The sequence below is a fragment of the Fukomys damarensis genome, unplaced genomic scaffold (genome assembly GCF_012274545.1).
Source record: "Fukomys damarensis isolate Sample0158 unplaced genomic scaffold, DMR_v1.0_HiC HiC_scaffold_27, whole genome shotgun sequence".
In the NCBI taxonomy this organism is placed as follows: domain Eukaryota; kingdom Metazoa; phylum Chordata; class Mammalia; order Rodentia; family Bathyergidae; genus Fukomys; species Fukomys damarensis.
Window position 1 is genome coordinate 1,857,244 of NW_022900939.1, and position 12,161 is coordinate 1,869,404.

The following is a 12,161-nucleotide window of genomic DNA, read 5'->3' on the forward strand; positions in this document are numbered from 1 at the left end:
CTCTCACATGGGAGACAGGAGACTCCTTCAGTGACTCCACTGATCCGAATTCTAATCTTATCTGGAAATACCCTCACAGGCACATCCAGAAGTAATATTTAATCTCAGCATCCCATGGCCCATCAAGCTGACACAGAAAATTTAACCGTCACAAGAACCAGGCAAAAAGCGCGTCCTGAGTCATGGGAACAGCTGACTGTGTGCATAACTAAGCTTCAGAGCACTGCACTAGGGCTCACTTCTCACGTGAAACAGAGAGCCACTATCCTGGCAGCGCAGTCTGATACCATCTCTCTGGTTTCCCTCCTGAGTGAAGAAACTCTCTGGGGAATCATTTATTTCTGAAAAAAACCTTTGGCCAAAACCAACATACCAAAGATTCTCCCGTGCGCCATCCTCCCTGATCCAGCCAGCTCCGATCTCAGACTTAAAATTTCTACTTCCCTTTTTTATGTTTTATGCCATTGTCCCTTTGAATCCAATTTCTCAGAAGATTAAAAATGAAATATAACCGAAGTGGAGTGAAAAGGAAGGAAACTACTGAAAACCACCATTTGCCTAACCATGAGGCTGAGAACAAGTAACACATGTGAACCCTAGAGCAGGAAACTCAGAGAACTCATTTCATTCTCCCCAGCCATACCTTTCAAGACTTCCGGATTTATCGCGTTATTTGGACACATACACTTGGCCACCTCCTGGCGTTGCTCAATATTTGCTTGAGTGACAGAGGCTGAGGCAACCTGAGGAGGAGCTCTCGTTACCCTCTGCCCATCACCCCAGCTGAGCCCTGGCCCTGGCCGACCAGCCGCAGAGAGATGGGACCATCACACCTGCTCCCCTCACTGGCGCTCCTCTGCTTTTCTCTTATTCCAAACCAAGTTTGCAAGACATGTGGTGAGTACTCTTTGGGATAGAGTTAGTCTCGTGTGATGGTGTCCTGAAGGCTAACGAAGAGGCCACCTGCAAGAGTTAATTAAGAGAAGATCCTAGGTCGGGCTGACATGCGTTTGGACTCTGTGAGGGATGCAAGGGGTAGCAGGAAATGAGGAGGACAACCCCGCAAGGCGTATTGATTGAAGAGGGGTCACAGATGCAGAGTCCACTGGCCTAACTTCTTGTGCTCTGATCTCTACCACATCATCACAGAGAAGTAACTATTTTGTTCACTGCCAATGATAGAAAAATCCATGATCCCAGAGAGACCTCATGGGGAGGATCATGGGAATGGATCCTTCTGTCGGGAAATGCGATCTGTTTTCCTACTGTTTTATCCATGGAATTTGGATTAAACTTGTGTAACTACCTAGAAAAAAAATGGTCATAATCTCTTTCAAACAGTGAGAACTGCCCTCTTGCCATTACTAAGGCATTTTAAGCTGCGTGTACCCCCCTCCGCCCAGCTTTTCCCCGTGAGGGACAGCTCAGAGCCCCGTCATCTCTGCTGCAGGTGTTGATTCCAGGCAGGGTGTCAGAATGACCCCATGTGTGCCCCTGCTTCTTTATCCTCACTCGTGCACGGAGGACGCTGAGGGGCGGTGCTGAAGCACTTGGTCCTTGAAGGCAGGCACAATTTCCCCCTGGAACTGACCTTTTACTCAATCCAAAGATGACTGAATGGTGCCACCGGTGGCTGTGTCTTCCTGGTGCTGTGTCGCCAACAAGAGGGGGTCGCAGAAGACTAGCTTGTGTTCAAGCAGCTAAAGCAGAGACCCTGCTGGCTCCGGGTTTTCTCCCTGTCATTTGCCCTGTTGCATCCTGAGAACAGGAGATCTCTGTGGAGGCTTTGAAATTCAACTCATTGCCCAAAATGATTAAATTTATCCTTAGTGGTCAAGGAAGCTGACTTGAATGGTTTACCAGGAACTACAAAGTCTGCTTCAATACCAGAAAACCTGCCAAACTCAGCGCTTCCATGAAATCTCAACAGTTGACAATTGCTGTACTGTATGTGCAAACTCCATGGCCTTCTTATAATCCCTCCATTCAGATTTTCCAGAGTAATGGAAAGTGGACACAGGAAATCACATTTCCTGGGTGCTCTAAGTAGGATGACTGAAATTTCAGTTAGGCTGAAAAGATAATATGGAAAGCATTTCACAGCTTATTAAGTGGTTTCTTATCCCTGTGAGGTAGCAGCTAATGTCCCCAATTTTAAATCAAGAAAGTTACATAACTTACACACAGTAATAAGTTAGGGAGCAAAGAATCCAGCCAAAGCTAACTGGGCCATAATTTTCTCTCTATCCCATTAACCCACGAGGTACTCTGGAAAAGGGTAGGATCTGAGGACATTTCTCCAAGTTATAGGCAAAGTACACTGAGAAATTGTCTTATACTTTAGGTGACACTAGCTGTACTTATTCTTCTCCAGTTCTTTGAAGGCTCTGGATTCTCTTACTTCCACTGAAGATGGGACTTCCCTCCATGATTGCCCCTGGGACTTAGAAATGCCAGAGGCTGAAGCTGGAGGGTTTTCCGTAGGGAGTGTACTGCTGAATAATAATCTTGATGCCTGGCCAGTTCTGCAATCATGCAGTGCGGTTCTGGTGCTCAATCACCAATGTAAAATCAAATGTTTACCTTTCATCCCTTGGTATTAAGCCAATCCAGGTAGAAGAAGAGATAGAAGAACTGAATAGAGAAAGTAGAAAGTTTCACAGACGGGAAGTTGAGGCATGCATTCTATCTAGTTCCACCTGAACTTCCGACTGCAGAGGTTTCTTTAGGGACAGCCTCTCTGTCCTCATAACCAAACTTAGTGAATGACACCAAATATCTCAGGCACGACGGATATTCTGCTGGTACCTGGTGAAATAAGTCTACACCAGCTGTTAGAATACTGAAACATCTGCTGGTTGTCAGAGGGAGAGGGGTGGGGTGCTCCAGACCCACCAACACAGCCCACGGCCACAGGACTGATCTAGATCCATGTCATATGTGTTACTATTTTCATGGAATCATTGTTCCTAGTCTTAATGTGTTCTGTGTGCTTCTCACACACTAATACCTTTTTGTAAATTAGCTGAGCCAGCAGCCCTGAGGGGACATGGGCCACAACTAAGAAAGCCATAGATGGAGAAAGAATAGGGATTTTAGATAGGTTTAGGCCCAGACTTGGCCTTTGAGCCTCAGGGTTTAATGAAGAGAAAGGGGAGATGAAGCTGCCCTGATCTACCTCACAGCAATATTGTGATGTTTCTTCCCTTCTCTGCCGCAGAGGTAAGTGAAGAAAACTACTTCCGTCTAAACCCTCTGTTGAATACAATGACCGATTCAAAATATACCACCGGAAGCCACTCTGCTGATATCCTGCTGTCCCTCAGACTTGTTGGGCTCCAGAACCAAACCCTAATTCAGCCACTCTCTCAACAAGTCAAAAAGGAAGTGAGGAGGAAAGGTGAGCGCCTATATCCTCTGGATGATGTAAGGAAAGATCTACCTACCTAAAATGGTTTTCTCCCCTAATCCTGAACCTGAGCATCTGATGTTCCTCTGCCACATCTATCCTAGCAGCACAAAACCTAAGGTGACAGAAAGATGCCTGAAAATACCAATCCCACGCCACTCACTCTAGGACTTGGCCTTACTTCTTGGCGTCCTAAAAACCATTTCCTTCATACAAAGGCAAGCAAAAGAAGATATGAACTCTCACCCACTTAATACTGCTGCATAAACTGGCTAAATTCAAAACAACACAGGGATGTGACCAGAACTAAGAAAGCTTTCAGGAGAGAAATAACCATGGAACAACAGAGATTGGGGGCTGGGTGCGAGTCCAGGGTCAACCTTAAGCCAGTGACTAATGATTATGTGCCAGTTTTCTAATTACTGTGCGCAGAAAATGAAGCCCCCATATCTCCTCATGGTATTAGCGCAAGAGTTATGAGAAGCCTGAGACTTTTGACATTCTATAAAGCAGAATAGAGAAATCAGCTATTACTATCTGGCAAAATGACACCAGAGAGAGAAAAAAATCCCAAGGTTTTATTTATCTATTTTTCTTCTCTTTTTCACTTTTATAAAGATCACATGTGTACAATTACATCCCATAATTTTATGGAAAAGACTAAGATCTAGCTTGCGGTGATACAGAATAGCCATAAAAATCTGTTTTTGGAAAAAGGAAGAAAATGAGAAAATATTACTACTCTATAGACTGGAAGATGAAAAAGAAATGATAGGCAGCACAAGTCACTAGGAAGGCAGAAGACAAAACATCACAAGTGTGCACCTTGTTTCACTTGAATGCTTTTCCTTTCAGGGTTAAATCTAAGCTTGGGACGGCTTGCTCTGGTTACCCTGGCTTTGGGAGCATGTCAAACACCCGATGAAAACTTCATACACGATAATCATCTGCTCGGCCATTTAGAAAACAAACTCCAGGCAGAAATTGGAAATATGAGTAAGAATCACATGTTCGGAGACCCTGGACACACTTTTCTTCTCCTCCATGGCTGTAGAACTGCAGAAAAGGTCCTTTCACTCCACTCTCCGCATCCCTCTCACTGCACAGCTCACCTTCCTGTCTTCTCTCTCTCAGCAGCATCTTGAATTTTCTTTTTAATTATGTCTATCTGAGCAATGGCCTACACCAAGCCACTTTACATACGCTGGCAGACGTACACACACATAAGACACAGTTCTTTAGACCTCCACGAGCTTGGCTTTTAGACAAATAATGAATTACACAAGAAACAGCTGAGCAAATAATGAGTTACATAAGGACTAGCTGTGTCATTAGTGCCAAAGAGTCCAGAGCTAAAGGCAACCCAAGTACAATGGACCGTGGAGTTACAGCTGGCCTGGCATACAATTAACTTGGGTTATTTAGGGTAATGGAAGATTCACCTGGCTCTTGTTATCTATAGAGTGTACCCAGGTAAACATCCAGATCTCAGCTGTTTTGACTTACAACCAACTTGAGTCACAACCAGCCCTCAGGAACTGATCAAGTTTGTAACTCAAGGGTCCATAGCACTGGGAAATATGGTTGCCGTGGAGGCTGGTAGCGGAACACTATTTTTATGTCAACTCCCAACTAACACTTATCCTGTTATTTATTAAGTTCCTCTGTCTGCATCTTCTCTGAAGTGCCTCCAGCCCTGCCTCCCCTCACAATATCAGCCTCATTGGTGAAAATGCAACAGGTTTGAAGGTAGAAAACCTGTGCCCTAATCCTAGCCCTGTAACCACCTGAATATCAGAAAGCATGGTTTTTATTAATGCACGTGTGCGTTATGTACTGATTACACTCATCATGGGGAGTTGGTACGTGTACATAACACATCTGCATCTGTTTTTCCTCCCCTTTCTCTCTCCTCCTTCCTGCCATATCTTGGTCTCCTTCCCTTCTGCGAAAGACCTATCTCCCTGTTGCCTATTATCTTTTATTTTGCTCTTTAATTTATTTGTATTTTAAGTTTCAAGTCAGTATGGTGATACCTCGGAAATCTAAAACTAGAAATTCCATTTGACCCAGCTATCCTGAAGACTTTAAAGTCTGAAAGACTTTACAGTGATTCGTGCACTCTAATGTTTATAGCTGCACAACTAATGATAGCTCAATCTTGGAAGCATCTTATATGCCCAACAACAGATGAGTGGATAAAGAAAATGTAATGGAGTACTACTCTGCCGTGAAGAAGAATAAGCTGGAAAGTCTTTTAATCTCTTCAGTGCTGTATCCTCTCAGTTCTAAAATGAAAAGGGTTGAATTGAGCTTGGAATCCCTAAAAAGCCTTTCAGTTTCTCAAGTTTGCTGATCCTCTGAACCAAATATTCTTCTGTCACTTCCCTCTCTTTAAATATAGCAAAATGGGAATAGAGTAAGCAGGAGTCAGTTGGAAAGTGTGTTACCCCAGCACCACATCGTGAGTAAACTGTCTCTTCTCTCTCTCTCAGAAGCACATGATGGCAGTCCTCTGACTAACTACTTCCAGCTCAGCCTGGGCATCCTGGCCTTGTGCCTGTTCCATGGGCAATACTCCACCACCCAAGTTGCTGAACTCTTTGCTCCTGAAAATAAAAACTATTATTTTCATGGGAACTTTTCAGTAGGTGAGTCATTACCTGATTCCCCTGAGACAGCGGACCTGGTCAACAGTTTTTATCTCCTTTGCTTGTTCAGATTTTCATTTTCAGTCCTTTTCTGTCACTAAGTTTATTGGCACAACTTAGATATGCATAATAATCACGTTCATCTATATCGTTCGCACCTGTACGTGATAGATCTTGATGCGTATTTTTCCCACTCCCCTTCCCTGCCTTCTACCCTCTTCCCTTCTCATTTACCAGAGCTTTGTTTTCCTTTTATCTTTCTTTTCTCACTTTTAACCTTCCTTTCTTTCCCTTTCCCCCTTTTCTTGTGCCCCTTCCCATTTGGACCTTTTCTTCCAACTTCAAAATATCTATTATATATTTGGGTCCTTATTTACATTTTCCGATTTTCACACCAGAGAAACAATGTGACATTTACACATCTGCCCAGTTTATTTCACTGGCGAGCTTGGTCTATAGGTGCATCCAGTTAGCTATAAATGTCTGAGTAGAACATGTAGGCGCAACTCCAAGCATACTCTGCCACCATATCTTTGCCGACGGGGCCAAACTCCTTGTCTGGGAGAAAGACGGCCTCTTTAATAAGTGGTGCTGGAAAAACTGGCTTCCCACATGCCCAAGATTAAAACTAGACCTGTGTCTCTCACTGTGCACTAAATTAAAATCAAAACGGATCACAGATCTAAATATTAAAACAGAAACACCAACTCTGCTGGAAGAGAGAAGAGTACACAATGCTTGAGGACATAGACGTAAGCAAAGGCTTCATTAACAAAGTCAGTCACATGGGTAAGATTACAAAGTCCATTCTCCCCAAGAAGTTCAAAGCCAATCACCGTTCCACATTTCAGAAAGGAGAATTGAGGTTCCTCATACTCCTTTTCCAGTGTGAGAGGAGAGGTGTCGTGTTAAAGGTCAAAGAAACAACCAGATATGAAGCCAGACAAAGAACACTTCTCCTCCCTTTTCCCTGCCTGACTCTTGCCTCATCCTTTCCCTTAACTGTGATTATGAAGGGCATTCTGGTAATTGCCATTTTCCACTCAGTACAATGGACTGTTTAGTCTGCTGTCCTGAGCTCTTTCCGTTCCTTTGCCGATACAGCTGAAAGATCAGAAAGATGGAAAAGATGAGAGCATCCAAGATCCACATTCACATACATGTACTCACAAATTTATATGTTTTGTGGCCATAATATGAACTCACCATAGGGAAAGAATCATGAAGTGTTTGAGGGTTGGTGCTATGGGAATGACTACTGTATCTTGAAGTCCTTCTCTCCCCTCATCAGTTAGCATTGACCAACCATCCCAAGTTTCTAGTTCTGTCACTCTGTTGGCATCAAAAGTCCCACATCCCAGGAACACCATCTGCCCGGGACAGAGCGGGTTGGTTGATCGCCAGATTTTTATTTCCTGACAGATACTGGGGCAATGGCTGTTTTGGCTCTGATGTGTGTGAAGAGAGGTCTAATAAATGGACAGACAAAGACAGATAAAAAGGACTTAAGGAGCATTGATGAACATATACAATCACTGGTGGAAAAGCTTTTGTCTGAGAAAAAAGAAGGTGGTCTCATTGGAAACACGTTTAGTACTGGAATAGCTGTGCAGGTGAGTCAGAGGGTGGAGTGGGAGGAGGAGAAGCGAGCCCCGGAGGAGAGCAGCACCTTGATGCTCTTTGAGCTCCCTAAGATCCCGCCCACTCAGGGTCTCTGCACCAACCTTCACGACGCGATTCCCCTCCCCATCCGAAACGCACTCTTCGGTTCATCTGTTCCTCCCATCTTTACCTCTCCATAGCCAAATATTCTGTGAAGCTTCTCCTGTGAAGTCTGAAATCCACCTATCTTGTTCTACCACATGCAGTTTTCCACTTGCCACGTACCAGACTTTCGAGCATGCGTCCTCCCTTCCAAACTAGATTAGTGCTGTAGAGGGGCAAGCAGCAGTGGTGGTACAGAAGCTAGTGTTTGTGGGGCGCTGTTAACGCGCTAAAGCACACACGGTACAATAAGGAAAGCGTTATTCCTTCCATGTCCTAGAAGGGGAGCCTCCGTGACAGGGGGTCGGTAACTTGCGAATTTTACACAGCCACAAATGTTGCTGATGGGGACGGAACCTTGACATTTCCCACAGCGCGCACTCAACGCCTGCCTCTTCTGTGCACATCCCTGGGGGTCCGGCACTTTAATTCTGCACTCGTCTGCTGATTCATTCAGTTCCAAGGGGTGGATGCAGAGGAGAGCTAGGAAACTTTACTTCAAAAAAGTCACTGGCAAAAAGTTAGTATGAAGAGTTCTTTGCCAGCTGACTTTGGGTGAGAGGGTTTTCACAGGAGAAAGGACAGCAAGGACAAAGACTGAAAGGCACAACATAGCACTGAGTGTGACGGCCAAGGTGTTCAGCAGAGCCAGCACAGGTCCTGGGGAAACGTTCCAGGGTGAGGACCGGCAATGCAGGCGGGGCCCGAGGTCGTTTGTGTGCCGCATTTGAACTTCATGTAAACCCAGTGCCTTCTCATCTGGCTGCACAATTGGGTCATCTGATGGGGGTCTCAGAAAGCACTGACACCAGAGCCCCCCGCCAACCGGGAGACACTGAAACGGGTGAGGCGTGACTCCCGGCTCAGCGGAAGCCCTTCAGGTGGTGCAGCGGCCCGCTGCTGGAAGATGGCTCTGAAGAGCTTTTCCCCTCCTGTAAGAGTGCTTATTGATACTTAGACAGGCCGAAGAATCTTCAAGAAAAAGTGAAAGGGAGCAGTGCCTTTTCCTTGGGAAATACGGGGCGACATGTTCAAGCCCAGCCCACTTTAGCTCTTGTCCTGTTACTCCAACACCCACCCCCTTCCCATCTCACAATTCTGCCCCTTTAATTGAGTGTACGTTCTGCTGCGTGGATAGCTTCTGTTCACCCAATGACCTGACCCTCTGCTGTCGGCCAGATGCTGTCGGATGCCTCACCCCAAGCCCCAGGCATTTGCCATGATGGCCCGTTCTGTCCTCAGCCTCTTCTTCCACGACTGCTTCAAATGTTCCCTGGCCACCAGGCCTCCTACTCCAGGAAGGGTCCCCAGGGAGTCTGTAAAACTGCAGACACCCTCATCACCTCCAGGCCGTCTCTGTGGTTCCTACTCTTGGCCCTGGCTTCTCCTCCGGCTTCTGGTGGGGGCCCGCACACACTTGGGATGGTATCGAGGTGTGCCTCTTGCTAGGACCCCTGTGTAGCGAGGGCCATGGGCTGCAGGCTGTGCACCCCAGTTCCTGTGTCTGCACAGGCTTCTGGTTGGGGTCTCCACGCACTTACCGTCGGTACGGCGCGAGCCTCTGGCTGCGGCTTGTGCACCCGTGTAGTTCTTTTCCAGGTGGGCCCTTGGCTGTGGCCAGGGCTACGGCGGGACTGTGGATAAAGCTTGCATACCTGTGCAGCTCTTTTGTAGGTGGGCCTGTGGCTCTCTGGAGTCAGGGCAGGGCCTTGGCTGGGAACCGCCTGCAGTTGTGCCAGCCTGGTCCCCACAGCTGCTCCCCGGGATCTGTGCGCATTTACCTATGGTATGGTGGGACAAATGGAGTACTACTGAGCCATGAACAATGGGAAACTAGAGACATTTGTTGCTAAGTGGATGCACATGGAGGCCACACTCTTAAGTGAAATAAATAGGACACACTTGTGTAAATACCAAAGCGCTTCTCTCGTGTGAGAAACTGAACATGTAAATGAGGACTAAAAGGTGTAATAGATATAGTGAAATGGGAAGAAAAGGGGCAAAGGGAAAGTGAGAGGGGTAGGGGGAAAGGAAGAGGGAACAGGAATTAATATGAGAAGAAGAAAAATGGAAACAAAGTCTTTGTAGATAGGGAGGGGTGGAGGCAATGAAGGGAGGGCAGGGGAGTGGGGAAGGAATGAGAGCCAAGACGGAGTATTAAGGTGCAGATTTCCAATGATGATTCTCATTATGCTGTATACCTTAATAAAATTAATTAAGCTAAAGAAAAAGAGAGGCCGTGCCACGAGATGCTTTTTTTGAAGCATTCATCCTAGGGCTCCTTTCAAACTGTACTGAGTGCATCCTGTGTGACAGGTACTTTGTCAGTATTCAGAGAGAGCAGCGAATATGGCCAAGACCACCGGTTTTCTCAGGGACCACTGTGCCTTGTGCTATCAAGCAGCTCCCTCCCTCCCCGCCCAAACTCGTTTCCAAGCTTCTTGAAAACAGCAACGATACCGTAGTTAAGGCAGGTGCCTCCTACGTACTTGATGCTCTGTACAGACAGCAAGTTACACAAGCCCTGCCCCTTATTGGAGAGGTCTCTCGTTCCCTCTCTTCTCTCTCCTCAGGCCCTCTTCATCGCACCGCACTATTACAAAGAAAGGGACTGGAACTGCCGGCAGACTCTGGACACGATACTCAGGGAAATTTCTCAGGGAGCCTTCACTACTCCAATTGCGGCTGCCCAGATCTTACCTACCCTAGTGGGAAAGACCTACTTGGATGTCAGCAGAGGCTCTTCTTGTGCGAGTGGCTTAGGTATAAGAACTAAAGAGTGAGCTGTTTTGCCTTTCACCGTAACTTAACCCAAAGCGTCCATGACATAGGTATCCTGAGGGACACAAAGTTCGGATAAGCGAGCTTAACAGTTCTCTAAACTCAGCTCCCCACACCTTCAGGGATTACAACCCCCTGAGGATTTGTTGCTGGAGTGGTAGTCATGAGTTTTGGGTCAAATATCGATAAACAAGGTGAACTTGATTAAATGGTGTCTCTCTCCAAAGGGATGCCTTCTGTTGGGCGTACAAAGAGCTGAGCCTCATCCCAATCTAAACAAAGTACAGAAGTTGGGTATTGTGTTTCTTCCCGCTCAGTGATCCCTCTGGGAAGTAAGACATCTGTGCAGAGGGAAAGTGGCAGGAGTAGAAAAAAACAAGGAATGCATCAGTTATTCAAACAAATGATTTTGCCACATGGTAGTTCACTGTTAGTTCCTAATTCAGCCGCTTACAAACTGGGGAGCTTGGACAAAATGTTTCACCTCCAAGCTTAGGTTTTCTAATGTTAAAAAATGAGAACCAATAACAGCACCTAACTCTTGAGTTTTGTAAGGGTTGAATGAAATAATTCATGTAGGCTTAGGAGTACAATAAATTTTAAGAAAATAAAAGGGGGAAACAAACACTACTGGATTCTGCAGCTAAAAAAGAAAAAAAAAATCAAGACCTCCCTTGAGAAGTGGACACTGGGAAGACTGAATTGCCTAAAAAGCTGGGAGCAGGGGCAAACGGCAGTACTCACAAGCTGGTGACGTCTCTGGTTTTAGTTTCCACATTAGTCATGTGAGAGCTCTGCCCCTGGATTGAAGATATTTGCTTTTCTAACAAATCCATCCTCTTTAAAGGGAAGGGGTCCTTTGGTGCTGGGTGAGTGTGCAAACTCTGACAGTTTTTAATACTCTATTTATGTCTGCCCTTCTGTCTCACCAGGTAACTTTAACATCTCCGGTCATGAGCCTGAGCCCACCACACCTCCTAACTCACCCTCAAATATCACTGTCCATTTCTCTGTGAAAATCAGGGAAACATATTCCACCACTGTCACTGTGCCCAAGGGTTCCGTCTTCCTAGCTGTGATGGAGGAAGCTCAGAAGAAGAACGAGACTGTCTTTGGGTATGTCTGAACACTACCTAGGGTTACGGCATTTACTACAATGTCAGAAGACTTAGCAAGAATGCATCTGCACCCAAATGCAAAGTACACAGACAATACTGCGGGTACCTTTGCTCTTCATCCATATCCACAGCTGAGGTTAAAGGAGGAAAATAACTAAGTGGGAAAAAGACATCGACTGTGCCAATTTTTAATAAACAACACATGAAATGTCAAATTATTCTTTCCTAAGAGAAAATCCACTGACCTACAGTGCCTCTGAGAGACAAGGTTGACATTTTCTTCTACTGCTTCTGTATCTTAAGCAGTTAGTACCCTGGGGCAGAAGGTTGAAGCTATTAACTACAAAGTGTCTATTTTAATAATTGTGGGTGTACCTTTAGCCAGGAATCACCTGGACTTCTTTTTTTTTTTTTTTTTTTTTTTTTTTTTTTTTTTTT

The 12,161-nt window shown here is 45.6% G+C and overlaps 1 protein-coding gene across 1 annotated transcript in view; it reads left to right on the forward strand.

Moving 5' to 3' along the window:
• The first annotated feature begins 714 nt into the window (after window positions 1-714).
• Tcn1 (transcobalamin 1) overlaps window positions 715-12,161 on the forward strand; it is a 12,330-nt gene continuing 883 nt past the window's right edge. Inside the window, exons 1-7 of the mRNA XM_010633087.3 lie at window positions 715-897; window positions 3,221-3,400; window positions 4,265-4,405; window positions 5,905-6,060; window positions 7,483-7,673; window positions 10,398-10,587; window positions 11,538-11,721. Coding sequence (XP_010631389.1) covers window positions 819-897; window positions 3,221-3,400; window positions 4,265-4,405; window positions 5,905-6,060; window positions 7,483-7,673; window positions 10,398-10,587; window positions 11,538-11,721 — 1,121 coding nt within the window. The 5' untranslated portion in view covers window positions 715-818. The remainder of the gene's footprint in view (window positions 898-3,220; window positions 3,401-4,264; window positions 4,406-5,904; window positions 6,061-7,482; window positions 7,674-10,397; window positions 10,588-11,537; window positions 11,722-12,161) is intronic.